Genomic DNA, 16,778 nt, shown 5'->3' with positions numbered 1-16,778 from the left:
TAAAGAAAACACTTAAACAAAAAAAAAAAAAAAGAGTTCTTTTTTCAAAAGTGTTCAATAAAGAGTCATTGAGGATGACAATGAACAGGATCACTGGAATTTATTTAAACCAAATTACAAAACCATGTTGTGGAGACTGGTCTCCTAAGTGCTAATTCAATTTATCCCATCCTGCAAACTCCTGCTATAGCCCAAGTGCATACTAGATCAAACTTCCAGCTTTCTCTCAGTAGAGTCTTTTGCAGATTTGGTCCCTCAGACGTCCCCTAGAGCTGGGATAAGGCTAAGTATAAGCTCTTATTTACCTGTTTGCTTATTTATTTATGGCTATCTCTCAACAGAAGCTTACTGAGAATTGCTTTCTCTTAGAAGTTTGTTTTTTTCTATAACTGGGATTATGGCTAAGTGACAAAGTCAGACTTAAAGATGATTAATCCCCAATTAAAAATAAGTCTTTAGGAAGACCTGAAAACAGCTTTCTTTCTACAGAAGTTTGCACAAAATTGCTGTTTCCTACACCTTCTCTAGAGGTGAGAAAAAGCTGAGTGTTTTGGTTTCAAAAAGTTTTCCTGCTAAGGTGGAAAGTAAGAATAAAGTGAATTTAGTAAACAATTCAAGCCATTAAGTTGAGTCCTTTAGGATCTACCACTGAAGCCAAGTTTCCCACAGGCATAGTAAAGGTAATTTCAAAATATAAACTGAACTGAAAATAATGGGCAATTTTCCTTATATGTGTCAATAGAACTTTCACTTTCACCAAGTAAAGACATAACCTCTAAAAATGCAACTGAGTTTTTTTGGGCAGGAAAATAATAAGGTAAAAACAGCTATCTAAGCAAAAGATTCCAGGAAAAAAAAGAATTTAAATTGTCTTTAATTATAATACTCTCACCTTCTGGTGGTTACACCTAAAACAACTAACTTCTGTCCCAAATAAGGTGCTGACAAAGTCCATGTCAAGCAGAAGTTGTGAAAATGTAACCAAGGCTGAGACTTTGGTCAGAGTGTAAAAGATAAAAATCAGTTGAGTCTATCAAACATAAATGAAGATACTGACCAGACACATTTGGCACTACTAAATATTTATTCTCTTTTATAAAATTAAAGGTTGTAGCCTCATGTAAGACAGGCCCAAGGCCCAGATTTCACTAGTAACCACTGGGTCCCATTAGACCTCTCTTCCTATCTTCTCTGGATTAGTTTTAAAACCTCCATCTTCCTTCCCTTCACCCCACCCCTACCCCTCCACCCCCCGGCCAACAAACCTCAATTTTAAAAATCCCCCATTAAGTTCTGAAATCAGCTTTAAATCAGATAAGGAATACAGAATCCTGCCCTCCTTTTTCATAAAGAAACATTAAGGACTATTCAACTAGGGACTCAAAAATAACACTGGAATTCTTTGCTATAAAAGATGTCTTTCTGGGAGGGGTAAGAGGAAAATTTTTGTGATATAAAAACAAAAGATATCAATAAAAATTTATTGTTAAAATAAATTAACATCAGGCAGTGGGGGCTCATAATTGTGATGGAAGAATCCATTTTAACAGCTGCTTTTATGTGGACAAAAATGCAGGTGGTACCCTTAAAGGAGTTCACTGGCATTCCAGTTTTCAATACCATTTGAGTGGCTTCTCCTTTATTTGGGGTGGGCAGCTGGTAATATTACTAGGCTAAGCTGCAACTCAATACGCATGTGCTGAATATCTGATGCCTCTCTCCCAGAAGGAAGGACCTCCTCCTGACCAGAGAGGTTTGAGGACAGACTATGTCTGGCACCTGAAAACCAGCCCAGCCAGGTCCAGAAATACTAATCACCATGTTGGCCACAGGTTGTTGAATTTTTAGGCCTCAGAAACTTATAAGGACCATAAAGAAATTTGGAATCGGTATTGGAAGAGGGAGTATTCCCTGTCTGAAATCATGTATTCAAGTATTCGAGTCATATGTGCTCACTGAGGAAGAGAGCTAACACTCCAAAGTGGGAAAGACGGTGACCTTGAAGCTACAGGACTCAGATTCAAGTTCTGCCTCTTCCACGTAATAGCTGTCGTACTTTGGGTTAGTAACTTACCTCCCTGGGCCTTCTCTCCTCATCTTTAAAATGAAGATGTAGGAATATGGGGCCTCTAAGGTCCCTTCCAGCTTTAGAGCTATGACCCTGCAACCTCTAGATCTTCTAGGCGTGGGAATTCCTTCCAAATTTAACTTGTAGTCTATGAGAACTTCCTGAGGCTCTAATAAGGGTCAGATGTAAGATTTGAACCCAGGTCCTCCAGTTTCCAAGGCTGGTTCTCTATCTACTATATCATGCTGCCCGTAGATGAAAGCAGTTTCTAAATGTGAAGAAGCTTAGAATCTGGAAAAAAAATCATATGACACTGAAAACTACCAAAACCCCAGATTTTCTCATTTAAAAATTTTTCCAGGTAACAGCAGTTTAGGAAAAAAATAATCAGCACCATTCTGTCCCACTCCTGCAAACTTACTCTCAGTTGAAAATTGGCAGTCCAATAAATTTCTGCTTTGTATGACAAATTATAATTTCCTCACTTAGACCTTTTAAGTTAAGAAAATTAAATTAGGAGCTGTTCTAACCACATTTTATCTTCTTTTACATGGAATGATTTTTCTTACCTTTTTCATTTCTTCAACATATGCAATCATAGCTTCTTCTTTGGTCATATCCCCCAGTGAACTCCAAGCATCCCTAGAAATCACAATATTGTAATAAGAAAGCCCCCATAAATGTCTTAGGTCTTATATCTGACTTACAGTTTCTCAAGCAGAATCTGCAGCCAAACTACATGGCACAATTAATTTGAAGCAGGCTCTTAAAGAGCCATCCTATAAAGAGGGGCCTCATCCCTTTGTTAACTGGTTCACCCCAAAGAAAGATGATGTGCTAAGTAAACTGTGGGTTAAAAAAATCCAAATTCATAATTATTCCATATCTCATACATATTACTATAGAGATGGTTTTCTGAGAATTCTTTAAAAGATGCTTATTAAATTATTGCACAGAAGGAAAGATCGGTGATATGGACATTTTGGTAAGGTTAAATGAGCTATTTAGAGTAGACTCTTAAATGAAGAGACATTTTGGTTACAAGGTAACATTAAACAGAAGATAACGTGAATACCAACACTAGCAGATATTTATACCGACCTTTACATTTCACAAAGTATTTTGGGTAAGTTTTCATTTGATTTTTTCCCCCCAATAAGCCTACTAGATAGGCAGAGCTCATATTACGATCCCCATTTTACTTTAAAAAAAGGCTCAAGATATTTGGAAAAAGTCCCAGGTGAAAAATAGTAGCCCAATGCTCCAAATTCAACTGTTTCTACTGTACCAAAACTACCCTAACCTCAGAGATTTCACAAATGATATGCCTGGACTTTAAGAACGAAGACAAGTTTATAAAATCAAGTTTTAGCCTTCAGGATCATTTTGGAACAGCAAAGTTGTCTTGCTTGATAGTATAAATGACCCCTGAAAACATCATCTGACATACAAAAACACCCTCATCTCTAACTTACAAACTTTATCCCAGAGGCAATTGAATCTTATGGAAAGTCTATGTTGGGGAAAATGCAGTCAGTTTAATAAGCCAGTCAGTTTTTCTTAGCTGGTAGATAATGTACATCTGTTTACTACATATCCACTCTAAGCCTTTAAAAAATGTATAAGTCATTCACTGGAAAGTACTATACTATCTCCATGTTTCTCTTAAGGAAACAGAAGCATAGCTTGTCTAGTCTTCAAACAATGAAAACTGTTTTGAGACAGATATGGCCAGAAATAACCCTGAAGTAGATTTTAATATGCAAAACTAATTTGGGCAGAGACTGAGAGGTCACAAGGTAGCTATGGGTTAACCAGACTCTAACCAGAGCCACTGTAGCTAGCTAGCTCTGGGTGAACAATAATTGAATGAGAGAGACCCATTTGAGAAGAAAAAGAAGCAAATATTGAAAGAAGGGAGCAAAGAATTGACTTTGGGCTTCACAGATAATGGAGAGGGAGGTAGAGTTGGGTCAGAGGCAATCCCAGAACAATACTCATATCTCAAGTGGGGAGGTGATGGGGAAGTCAAAATTTAGCAAAACTTTTACAGCAGAATGTGGAAAAGAGGAAAAAATATGTTAGTGTTCTGTGAGTGTATTTGCGTGCTTGTGCCAGGTATGGGACACACAGAATTAGTCAAGTGAGGAAGATTATATTCCCTTCAGATGAAACAAATAATTTAACAAAATATGGCAGAGATCAGACAAAATGTATTTGATCATATGAAAATCAGTAACTTTTACACAGTGAAATGGGATTCAGAATAAAGAAGAAATAAACAGACTGGGGGAAAAAATCTTAGCTTTTTAACATTGTGGATTTTTTTAAATGATACACAAAATTCTAAGGAACTGACACAAATTTATACAAATATGCAAACAAAGAAATATGGGATGACATAAGAAGAAACTGAATAACGAAGAAAGCAGAACTAAAACGAGGGTATACACACTGGTTAAAAATGCGGAGATAGCAGCAACAAAATATGGAAAATACACAAAAAGAAACTGAGGGTGCACGGAGACAAAGATGAGTACCCCACTCCTAAGCAGACTGTGGGACAGAGAGAGACTCCTTTTCACAGCCAGGAAGACTTGGGATCAAGTCCAGCATCTGACACTTGGAGGCTGTGTGAGCCCTAGACAAGAAAGGCACTTAACCTCTTGGTGAACTAGACCAGCCTCTAAGAGTCTGGAGCAGAGAAAGTGCTGACCTGCACTGGTAGGAGCTTGCTCGCCTGGGAGCATCCTATAGCAACAAATTCGCAGTTCTAGCAGTCACTATTCCTCTCCCTTGTTAAAGTTAATATACTTTTTCAAAAAGCTAATACCTTAAAAAGCAAACTGTACATGATAAAAGCTTCTGGTTTCATGTACAATCGTTTTAAAAATCCTGTTTTTGAATGTGAATGTTTTTATTAGTGGTTGCTAATAAATGCATTAAGAAAAACAAAACATGTCACACAATCACTGTTTATTTCAGAGGTAGAAGGGACTTCAGAGGCCATTTGTTCCAAAAGAATCCCCTTCTACCACATACCACATGGCTACTCTCGATGCCATTCCCTAGAAACCTCACAATTGGGATAACCTCAGCATCTTAAATCCCATCAGCCTCAGAACCCCATTTCATCACAATCTGGACTGGAGGGTGGAGCCGTGAATTCTAAATCTTCATTTAGAGAGAGAGCTCATATGATTTCTCCTCAGGTTACATTCCCCACTCCTCCCCTGTGCCAGTGTTTTCCAGCTTTCTGTTTTGTTTTCCCTCATTAGATTATAAGCTACTTGAGGGTAGGAACTTTTTCTTTTTTCATATATGAATCCTGTACAGTGCTTGGCACATAGTAGGTACTTCATAAATGTTTACTGACCACTGACTTTACCAAACAAATGGTCACTGGGACTCTGCTTAAAGTGATAACTTTCTAAGCAGTTCATTCTACTTCTGATTATCTTTAATTACAGCCTCTTAGAAATTTCATTCCTTCTTAGCTCCACTCTGTGGGGCCACATAGGACATGTCTTCCATTTGACCTTCAAATACTTGGAGACAGAAGACAGCCCTCTAGTCCCTCCGAAGTTTTCTCTTCTTCAAGCTAATTCTTTCAAAGCGTCCTGATGTAGCAGAAACTCAAGGCCCTTCACCATTCTGGTTTTCTTCCTTTAAGTTGCCTCCAATTAATTAATATCTTTCATAAAATCTGTCTCCCCAAACTAAACACATTAGTTTAAATGGGGTCTGAAGTCTTTCAAGAAGTTGATGGCAATCTCTGGAAATGGCAATGAGTAGTCGCCATTTACTTATAAAGTCCACCTTTTGGAAAAGTGTTCCCAAACAGTCCTTGGTCAGACTTTGGCACTGAAACAATGCCAGAAGAAGCTCCTGGTAGCTGGTGACTCTTTTCACATGCCCATTACAAAGCAATGAAGTACGTTTTCCCGTAGAGTAAGAAAGGGGAGGTATTTTAGATATAATTAGTTTTAGTCCCCTCCCTCGATTTATTTGCTATCAAAAAAACCCAAAATAAGTTACTTTAGTTGGTAAACAGAAATTACTTTACCATACTTTTACCTGAGGAAGTAGAATACAGACTTTGGCAGCTATGAAAAGTTTCTTTTGGTGTATTTCCAAGTATTTACTTTTCTAGCTTTTCTAGAAGGAAAAACCTCTTAGTACGTTTAGGATATCTGTTACTGTTTTTCCCCCTGTCTTTGCCAAAATCTTCTTTTCTGTATGAGCATGATTATGTTTCAAATTCAAGCTCTTGAAGGGGAGTGATATAAGCTTTGTGAAAGGCTTGTTTTCTATGTGGATGATAAAGAAAGGGCTGATTCTTCATATTAATTACATATCGCCTGTCATTAAGATCCCCTCCTCACACACCCATAATTACCATTTATATCTCCCAATAGGATCCCAGAATCCAGGTCTTGAGATATTGCAGGGTCCTTCTGTGGCTTGTTTATAGAAACTGTAGAACTTTAGCATCATTTCATTTGTTGGCTGGAATGAACCTATGGAAAACAATTTTAAAACAGTGTTTTGATCCTGGAGAGAAAAATGGTGTCTTAACAATAATAATCCATCTTACAGGATCAGAGACTTGGAACAGAAAGTGATCTCTGAAGTCCTGTACTCCCATAATTCTCATTTAAGTAAAATGAGGATCAGAGACAGGAAGCAATTTGCCCACAGGGAACAAGTAGCAGAGCTGGGATTTGAACCCAGATCATCAGACTCAAGACCCCGTGTGCTTTCCCACCACCATCTTATATACAACCTGTTCCCACCATGTCTGAAATGCACCCCATGTTTTAGCTTCTTTCAAAAGGTAATTCAGATGACACCGGTTCTACTATAGGCTACCGTTCCTGATCCCCTCCGTGCCTCAACCTGTACTGATAAAACTCCTTTAACTTTCTGTTACTAAGTATATCCCCAGTAGAACATAAGCTCCTTGAGGGCAAAGGAATTCCATGGTGGGAACTTTAGAAGTCAGTCAATAAGCACTTATTAAGTGCCTACTATGTGCCAAACACTGTGCTAGGTGGCAAAAAGAAACAAAAGAGAGTACCTGCCCTCAAGGAGCTTAGAATCTATTGGGGAAGACGAGGAAAGGAACATGCATGAACAAATTATATACAAGATAAAAGGGAAGGCATTAGCATTGAGAAGAGTTGGCAAAGACTTCCTGTAGAATATAGGATTTTAGTTGGGAACTGAATGAAGTCAGTGAAGTTAGGAAGAAAAGATGAGAAGGGAGAGCATTCCAAGCAGGGAAGAGAGTCAAGGAAAATGCCTGGAGCCAGAGATAGAGTGCTTTATTATAGGAATGGACAACTAGGTGACTCAGTGGATAGAGCACCAGCCCTGGAAGACCTGAGTTCAAATCCAGACTCAGACACTTACTACCGTGCAATCCTGGGCAAATCATTTAACCCAGTTTGCCTTAATTTCCTCATCTGTCAAACAAGCTGGAAAAGGAAATGGCAAAACCACTCCAGTATCTTTGCCAAGATAACTCCAAATGGGGTCATGAAGAGTTGAACACTACTGAAATGACTGAACAACAAAAATTCTAGCCACAGCAAAGGAATCAGTGTCCCTGGATTGAAGAGAACATGGCAGAGTAAGGGAAAAGAAGATTGGGAAAAGAAGATTGGAAAAAGGGGCAGGGGGTGGGGAGAGGAAAGTGAGCTGGGGGAGCAGGAGGGAGCATGGTTATTAAGAGTTTTGAATGCCAAACAGAGGTTTTTGCATTTGATGATGAAGGTGATAAAGAGACCACAGTTTGCTGAGGGGGGTGAAGTCGTTGGACTGTCACCTTGGAAAAACTGCTTTGGTGGCTGACCAAAAGGCTATTATCACAACAGCCCAAGTGAGAGGCTGGCCTGTATTTGAATCATGGCAATATTGGATGAAAGAAGAAGGTACATCCAAAAGATGCGGCAAGAGTGAAATAAAAAAACTCAGACAATATATTGGCTAGTGGAGCCAGAGCCTACAAAGAGTTATGAGGAGAAAATTCATGTTTTTATCAAAAATATGTAACACACAGAAACTACATTTCTAACTAGGAGAAGAAATTGGTTCAATGAGTAACAAAAATGCTCATCTGGGAGACTCGACCTAAGATCGGTCCAGTTTATCCAGGAGGCTTTGCAAAGGGGGTTTTAGAGAAAACAAATCTGATACCAACTTCTTTCAGTGAGGTCAGGCCCCAAGCCACAATGGAATATGCAACAGTTATAAAATGTTTTTCGAAGAAGTGAATTAGCAGAAGTGGACCAAAGTTCCACCTGATTCACCTGACCCACATAGAGAAAGCCTAAGCGATTAAAGCCAGAAGAGACTTTTAAAGCTGGGAGGGAAATCATCAGTCCAGTTTCCCCATTTTATAGATGAAGAATTGGAGATCCAGGGAAATAAAATGAGGTTACCTAGAATGTTTGTCGTAGTCAGAACCTAGCTCTCATGAGGCAAGGACTTCTCCACTATACCACAAGGCTTCTGTCACCTCAAGATTGGTTTTTCTCCTGTTTTTTGGGTGAGGATTGAAAATGTAGTGCGTAAAGTCAGTAAGAAAAAGCAAGACCTCACACATGCTAAAATATTTATAGCTATACTTTTTCTAGCAACAAAGAATAGGAAACAGAGGAGCTGCTCACTGATTGGAGCATGGCTAAACATTAACTGGAACAGGAAGATAATGGAGAAGTGATGGATATGATGAACCCCAAGAAGCACAGGAAGACATTTGCCTCTACATGTCATATATAGCTATTTCCCTCATTATAGCTATTTTAAGTCTAAACTTTAAAAACTGTACAAAGATTTTATTAAGAACCTGTATGAAGAGGAGCAGAATAGCATAGTGTGAAGAGTTTGGGACCTGAGGTCTGGAGCTCTGGGTGTGAATCCTGCCACAAATACTAGCTATATAGCCATAGACAGGTATTTTACCTTTTAGAGTGTCAGGTACCTTATGGGTAAAATGAGGGTAACACTTATACTACCTAACCTACAAAACTGCAGGGAAAAAAGTACATTGTAACCTTAGCACATTCATATTTCCTTTCTAAGTACATATATGTGTGTGTGTATATGTGTATGGATAGTTAGTTCATCAGATATATTATTTCAAACATAGATAAGATAGTTATGTACTTATCAGTTATTACTGGGTCAAAGGGTATGCGTGATTCTATAGTCCCTCGGGTATAGTTGCAAAGGTTGAATCAGTTCACAAACAGTGCATCAGTGTTTTAATTTTCCCATATCCCTTCCAATATTTGTCATTTTCCTCTTCTGTCAAATGAGCCAATCTGATAGGTGTGAGGTGGTACCTTTTGCTTATTAATTCTTAAAAATAATCACAATCATAGCTAATATCGTACTAACCATATGCCAAGCACCGTGCTAAACATTTTACAATTATCTTATTTGATCCTCACAACAGTCCTGGATGGTAAGTGTTCTTATAATCCTATTTTACAGATGAAGAAATGGAAGAAACAGAGGTTCAGTGACTTGCCCAAGGTCACACAGCTAGTGTGTCTGAGGGTGAAACTTGGCTAGAAATCACAAAGTCCTCAGTTTTTATTTTAGTCTTGGTAGAGGCAGAATAAACAATTACAAAAGTATCCTGATGATTAACTCTATAGTAAAAACATCTAAAAGACATTTTGTCCAATTTAGTCAAAAGATAAAAAGTCTTGTCAATTTCCAGTGCTCTTGGGGCATTTTAAATTCACTGTGGATCTTGTTACTCTTTCTTTTCTGTATTTTTCATATTCTTTTTTTTGTATTAGTTACTGTATTATGCCTATCTGATCCCTCTACTAGATTAGGGACTGAAGGACAAGGAACATCCCTGATTTGTGTTTGCACCTCATACCACACCAAAGACAATGCTCTTCATAAGTCAGACATTTAATATCTGTTGAAAGAATAGTAAATATGCACTTAGAAGTAACTATAAAACATTTGTCTAGCAAGGAGGGAAAGAAATGGGGTGGGGGAGAGGAATTGCTGTTACATATTGTTACCTGTTTGGTAAACATAATCTTAACTTAAAATACCAAAGAGCTTCCTTCCATTACATCTTGGTTGTTAGGCAAAAAATTTAAAAATAGATTGTGTATAAGCCTGTATGTCTAATACCATCTCCCTAATTACTCCCTGAGAATTTAAGTTCCAAAAGGCCAAGGACACGCTAGATATAAGCTCTATAGAGGATTCAGGTTTATTGTAGGCTCTTATTAAGGATTAAGGAGCAAAGAAAATAAGCTGCAGTTCAAGCATAATTTTTTCATAACATTTACATAATAACTTGCATAATATTTTCATGTAGCCCAAAAACCTTTCAAGGAGAAGAGTAGAAATAACTGTTTAATTATTCATTTTAAATATGCATCCTTTTACTCTTGGTTCACAAAACTGATAAAAATATAACCCTTAGGATAAAACTTCACATGATTGGATTCAATGTTATGCTCTCAGAGCACATTCAATAGCAAACAAACTTGCATAGTGATTAGTCATTCATTCATACTTGTGCACTTACTAAATTCTATTTAGTGTTGAGAGGATAACACAGCTACATAAGCTCAGGTTGAGAAATACAAGTTTTCCAATTAGCAGAAGGAAAAGGATTAAAAAAAAAACAAGTGAGGGGGAAAGTTCATTGTCATTTACTTTAAATGCACATGGGAGAGATTAGTTTAAGAACTCTTTCAACTAAAGAAAAAGTTGCAGACCTCTGTCTGACAGAGGAATCCTGTCAATGCAACTACAAAGGCACACCAAAATTTAGAGATTTGTCGAGGTCAAATCTGAGAAGCTAAGATTTAAACCCAGGTCTTTCTTACTCTTAGCCCAGTCCACTATTCCTTACTTCATTATGCTCTAACCATTTTATAATTCTCAAAATTACATTCATTAAAAATGTAATGAAAATAAAATAATTTTCAATTTAATTTAAAAGATTAAAAATTAAATAAATAATAAAACTGTACCTCTTGGTCAAGCATTTTAAGTAATGACTCCTAAGTAATGTGATTCCCTTACAATTTCCTTATTTTCCTTTCTCAATTCCCTAACATTCTGCCTTCTGCCATGTTTTCTTCTTCTTATCCAACAGGAGATAAAAGTAAAGTTGGCCTTAAAGTTACTAATGGAGGAAAATGGACGGGCTTTTATTTTGTTTTGTCCATTTTACTTTTTGTAGAAATAAAGAATTTGAAAAAAGACTCTATGAAGTGCTGTCTTTTTACACAATACAGGTGTACATTATTTAGGCTAGATGTAAGAATGTATAATATTATATTAAATGAATTTTATAATATCCTGATAATACTGTAACATAAGCACTCTTTTTCAACACTACTAACCTTGTATAGTATATGAAAGGAAAATAAAACTTAAAAGTATTGCAATCTGAACTGTAAGCTTAAATGAACCGTATCTGACATACACGTATTCAATCTTGTTGCTGCGGCTTTTTGGTGCAGTGGAAACCGGTGAACTTGGAGGCAGGGCCCTGAGTTGAGTTCAAATGTCATTTGTAAACTCTTTGACCTTGGGCCATTCACTTAACCTGTGCCTCCGTTTCCTCGTCTGTGAAATGAGGGAATTTAACTAGATGACCTATATACCGCTAAGGAATTCCCATAGGAAGCACAGGGCTATCCACCAGGGGTATCCGCAGGTCCGACTTACTTTCATCAGTAACGATGCGGAGTCAGCAAGAACAAGGTAGTCTGAAAGTCTCCCAACTATCAGAACTAGTTTAAAACTGGATAATGGAGGCATTTCAGGGCAGAAAAGGCAAGTGGGAGTCTCGGCGGCTCCCTCCGCCCCAGATTACGTTTTCTCCTTTGCGCAAAGGTGCAGTGCAGAGACTTCAGGAAGCCCAGAACTAAGAATGAGTCCAGAAGCCGAGGGAGAAGGTAGCCCGCAGCCCAGCGCCAGAGGCCTCCCGGGCAAGGTCCCCGGAGGGGGTGGGCGGCGAGCACTTCACGGATGTACTTACCATTTTTCGGCAAACTCTGAATCACCTTCACCGCCGCCTCGAACCTGGTTTCGTGCACCGATCGGGTATCCGCCATCTCCAGGCACCAGCCCCGGCCCGCCCCCGCCGTCCCAAAGTCGTTGGGCAGCAATCACGCAGCAGCAGCGGCGGCGGCGGCCCTGGGAGCCTGCATGAAACTAACAACACCGAGCGCAGCCGCGGATTAACTTCTCTCGTGCGAGGTGGGGGAGGGGACCCGGCGGGCGGGCCAGCCCTCCCTCCAGGGCGTGCCTCCGTCCAGCCCTTCCGGAGCCGGGCTCTGGCAGGGACTCAGATGACCCCTCCTGTGGCCGCCTCCTCCCCCTCCCCATCCACCCTAGGGATGGCCAGAAAGCACGAATAGCCAGAGGCTACGGCCCGCCTTGGGGAAGATGACTCGGGCAAAGGAGATAGGAGGGACCCCTCCCACAGTTCTCACCCACATTCCTGGGTGCCCCATCCCGGCGCCCACCTGGCCGCAGCGAGGTGCAGCTCCTTCTTTTCCGCTGTCTTCGTTCACAGAAGCCCAGGGACGGGACCCCGATTCAACATCTTTCCCTGGGAGGGAAAACAAAACTGAACAAAGAAAACCCCAAAACCCACCTGGGCAGGGGCACAGGGAAGGAGGCACCAACGGGTTCTTCTCCGGGGTTTGTTGGGAAAGATCGACCCCAGCCCTTAACGTACCCCTGAGACCCCGCACAGCTATAGGTCGCCCCCTCCCCATTTGATGGAATATGGGGGGGGGGGGAAAAGGGGACAGAGGGCGGGGGGGGGGGGGGGGGGGGGGGGGGAAGGGAAAGTACTCCGGGAAGCTGCAAAGGAGACACCCCCTCCAAGTCACCGCCCTCCCAGTCTACAGACCCGGGGGACCGAGGGGGGGAGAGAGCAGCCACTCCGGGGCAGCGGCATCGCCCCATTTACCAGTATCGAGAGTGGGCCGAGGAGGGCCCCTCCCACCACCCTCCGCCCCAGGGCCGGAGCTTGGACAACCCCCCCCCCCCCCGGGCCTCCCCCCCCGACGACCCCCCCGAGTACTTTCCCTCCCCCCGCACCCCCCCCCCCCCCCGCCTCGGCCCTCCACACCCTCCCCCTGCTAGTGGCAAATTGGGGGTCGAACCGGGTCCCCGCCTCATTATTCTATTCCCTGCTCCAAAGGCCCCCGATCCGCCCAGGAGGCGTCCTCTCCTACACTGGCACCCGTGTTTTGGGGGCCCTAAACGGAGGGAGGAGGAGTGGAGGGGCTGCCCAGGCCCCGGAGGTCACTACGAGCCGGAGGTTTCATCGCTTGGGGACAGTTTGGGATGCGGGAGGAGGCGTGGACAGGTGAGGGGCTCCTCCCCCGATCCCCAGCGGCGCCGGCATTTACCTTGGCATTGCCAGGCCCGGCAGGTCCAGAAATGTCCCTGGCCCCGGCCCCGCCCCCCGCCGCACTGGCTTCTGGGAAATGTAGTTCGGCGCCCCTGCACGGCTTCCGAGCCCCTCCCATCGCGTCTGCTCCAGGCTCCCTCTAGCGGGTCTTTCCGTCCCTTCAAGTGGGAGGCCCGGGGATTGCCCCATTGTGCTAACCTGAGAAAGACACTGACATTCCCCTCAAGTGTCCAACCATCTCTAGTAGCCCAGGGTTCTGGTCCAACCATGACTAGTAGCCCACGGTTCTGGTCTGTAAACCATGGTTCTGGTTCAACCTCCTCAAAATACAGACGAACCTAAGATCCCGGAAGTGACATTTGTTGATTGCCTGACTGCCCAGGGTCAGAGAATCAGTCAGTTACCAAGCAAGTATTAAGGACCTACTGTATACCAGGTGCCGTGCTAAGTGCTGAAGAGTATAAAGAAAAAAAGGAAGACGACATGAAAATACCTGGCACAAGCATTTTCTACGTACGGGGTAACTGGAGAGAGCCAACAGGGAAGGCACCTTCGAGGAGGGGGATGAGAAAAGGCTCCCTGTAGAAGGAAGGATAGACAGGCAGGTAGCAGCAAAGCTGGGGCTCGAAGCTGGTGGCCAAGGGGTCTCGGCCATGCTGTCCAGACTGATTTTTTTCTATTGTCCCTCCCCTCTCTGTCCTCTTTCTGGGAATACTGGGAATACTCCAGCACAGTGCCTGACACACTGCCGTGGTAGCCATCTCCGACTCTTTCTGACCCCATCTGGTGTTTTCTTTGGAGGGATTTGCCATTTCCTCCTCCAGCTCATTTTACAGACGAGGGAACTGAGGCAAACAAGGCAAAGTGACTTACCCAGGCTCACACAACTAGGAAGTGTCTGAGTCTGGGTTTGAACTTGGGTTTTTCTGACTGCAGGCCCAGGGCACTATACACTGAGTCACCTAGCTGCCAGCGTGAGAAACTTGATTAATGGTGTTTGAAACTTATTTCAGTTTGTACCTTATTTCTAGTACATGCTTAAAGTTATCTCTGTATAAATCTAAACCAGTTGACAACAGAAGAAAGAAGAGCCAACCGCTGAAACTGTAGCCTGAAGGGTTGAAAGAGGAAGGTTAGATTTCCTGGCAATGATGGTTGCATGAAGAATTGAGTAAGGTAAAAAGACTTAAGGAGACAGAGGAAGTTGTTTCTCTACTTTTTAAAAACAGCCCAGAATCTCATGTACCCATGTTGTTTTGTGTATAGTGTTGCCAGGACCATGGAGGTAAGGTTAGGTGACTTCTAAGACTGTGAATTTCTGTACTATGGACTGAAGATATGCTAAAGTGTATGTCACAAAAGCAGATTATTTGTTTGGGGTTTGATTTTTTTGCTATTTATTTTTTATGACTATTTTGTTCTTCTCAATGAACAATAAATTAATCTTCTGACTCCTTCTGAATCCCCAATATATCAATATTTTGAAATTGGATGTATAAATTAAATATTATTTGTACATAGCACTTGGCCCACTAAAGGGCCAAATAATGTGCCCTCCTTCTCTAGAAATTTATACTATTAATTCTATCAATTGGACAAGTACTTTTAATATTTTTTTACAGTAGTAGAAATAACTAGGTAACACAGTGGGTAGAAGGCTGGGCCTGACATCAAAACACCTGATTTCAAATTTAGACAGCTACTATGTGACCCTGTCTTATCAATTCTACTCCCATAACATCTCTTTAATATATCCCCTTCTCTATACTCAAAGACCACCACTCTGAGTTGTCCTGATGAATATCTGGCCACTGGACGCAAAAGGCTTGGAGGAGAAAGTGAGGCTGGTGACCTCACACAGCCCTCTCACTCAAATCAAAGCCAACTCATGTCATCAACTCAAGTCATGTCATCAGCTCCCTGATGTCATGGTCCTCTTCAAGAACAAAGAACAAACCCAACGACAAGAGCACCCCTTCAGTTCAGGACCACTTCATCTCTGCTCTAGACTATTCTTAGGATGATGATAATAGCCTTCTCATTGTTTCCCCTACATTTAGCCTTTCCCTTACTCGATACATCCTCTGCATCATACCAATGATGTTCCTAATACATCTGACCATGTCATTCCCCATCATCTTCTCTCTGGTATTCACAGTCATTTACATTCTGGTTCCAGTCTGTGTCCCAGACTGATTTCACATCATTCTCTATTGCATTCTCCATCCTCCAGCCAAACTGGTTCATAAGCTATTTGCCACATTCAGCATGCACCTCCTGCCTCTGTGCCTTTGCAAGGCTGTCTCCTCAAGCACAGATTGTTTTTCCTCCTCAGCTTCTCTTGGAATCCCTTCACGGTTTAGTTCAAGTTCAAATTTGCCTCCTCCACAAGGTCTGTCCAGATTCTTCCAGTCATTAGTGATCCTTGCCCCTCAAATGCCTTTGCGTGTATTCTATGTTTATTTGTCTGTGTACATGTTGCTGCTTCCTGTAGGCTGTTAGCTCCTTGGGGTCCTGATATAAGAGTATTCAATAAATGCTTGATGAAGGGGCACTGGAGTGCCACCAACCTGTGCTCTCTGCCCTGCAGAGCTGCTTTATGGACCACCTCTCATCATCAGCTCTGCCACCATACCCTCCAGACCCCTGGGCCCTCCCCTCTACTCTGCAGCTATACTTTCTTATATGTGTTATATCATCCAAAGAACTTTTTGAGAGTAGGGACTACTGTGAATTTCTGTTTCTAACCCCAGCCCTTTGCATACCATAAGTATTTAATAAATGCCTTTCATTTGTACATTCTCTGAATATTTATAAAAGTATATCTAGTGTATTTTCAATACCAGACCTCATTTGCATTTAGCTAACCAACCAATTTTAAATAAACAATGTATTTTGGAAGGAATTCAAAGGGTGGAATGCTAGGATTGCTCTGTTTCCCTGTCACTGAATAAGAAGAGTAGGGATGGTCTGCCTGTGTCCTCATCGGTATGAATTTACTTCAGTGATTCAGATGGCAATCCATTCATACTTGCCCATCCTGTCTGACTCTTGGCCGTGTCTTCCCATAACTTTGCCCTAGGGATTGAGGAGAGTTTCCTGCAGCATACCAGGGCTGTACATTGCCTTCTCTTGACATCTCCAGGCATAAACAACACAACCAGCTCATCTGGTTTTTTTTGACATTCACATGACATACTTTACTCTGTAGCTCCCTTATAACTCCATGATTGCAGTGTGGTAAAGCCTGTACTTCTCCTCCGGTTCTGCTTTTAGATGATC

The 16,778-nt window shown here is 41.6% G+C and overlaps 4 protein-coding genes across 10 annotated transcripts in view; 1 reads left to right on the top strand and 3 right to left on the bottom strand.

Annotated features, from left to right (window-relative positions):
• Window positions 1–16,778, bottom strand: part of RAB18 (RAB18, member RAS oncogene family) — a 508,262-nt gene that overhangs the window by 464,063 nt on the left and 27,421 nt on the right. The gene's annotated exons all lie outside the window — the stretch shown is intronic.
• Window positions 1–16,778, bottom strand: part of ACBD5 (acyl-CoA binding domain containing 5) — an 88,003-nt gene that overhangs the window by 43,804 nt on the left and 27,421 nt on the right. The window contains exons 1-5 of one of the 6 annotated variants that reach the window (XM_069086350.1): window positions 13,495–13,568; window positions 12,598–12,683; window positions 12,108–12,283; window positions 6,468–6,588; window positions 2,638–2,710 (exon numbers count right to left, since the gene is read on the bottom strand). In XM_069086350.1, the coding sequence (XP_068942451.1) occupies window positions 2,638–2,710; window positions 6,468–6,588; window positions 12,108–12,183 (270 nt within the window). In that variant the 5' untranslated portion in view covers window positions 12,184–12,283; window positions 12,598–12,683; window positions 13,495–13,568. Of the gene's footprint in view, window positions 1–2,637; window positions 2,711–6,467; window positions 6,589–12,107; window positions 12,286–12,597; window positions 12,684–12,812; window positions 12,836–12,989; window positions 13,015–13,245; window positions 13,410–13,494; window positions 13,569–16,778 lie in introns of those variants that run through there. The other 5 variants (XM_069086347.1, XM_069086349.1, XM_069086345.1 and 2 more) reach the window with 5 other exon arrangements.
• YME1L1 (YME1 like 1 ATPase) overlaps window positions 1–16,778 on the bottom strand; it is a 191,677-nt gene that overhangs the window by 147,484 nt on the left and 27,415 nt on the right. The window lies entirely within an intron of this gene.
• MASTL (microtubule associated serine/threonine kinase like) overlaps window positions 1–16,778 on the top strand; it is a 109,507-nt gene that overhangs the window by 86,864 nt on the left and 5,865 nt on the right. The window lies entirely within an intron of this gene.

Source organism: Petaurus breviceps, unplaced genomic scaffold, assembly GCF_028583685.1.
Source record: "Petaurus breviceps papuanus isolate PSGF00001 unplaced genomic scaffold, PetGlider_PUasm1.0 178, whole genome shotgun sequence".
NCBI classification, from domain to species: Eukaryota; Metazoa; Chordata; class Mammalia; order Diprotodontia; family Petauridae; genus Petaurus; species Petaurus breviceps.
Note: the sequence above shows the minus strand (reverse complement) of the source record. Positions and strands in the feature narration are given on the sequence as shown.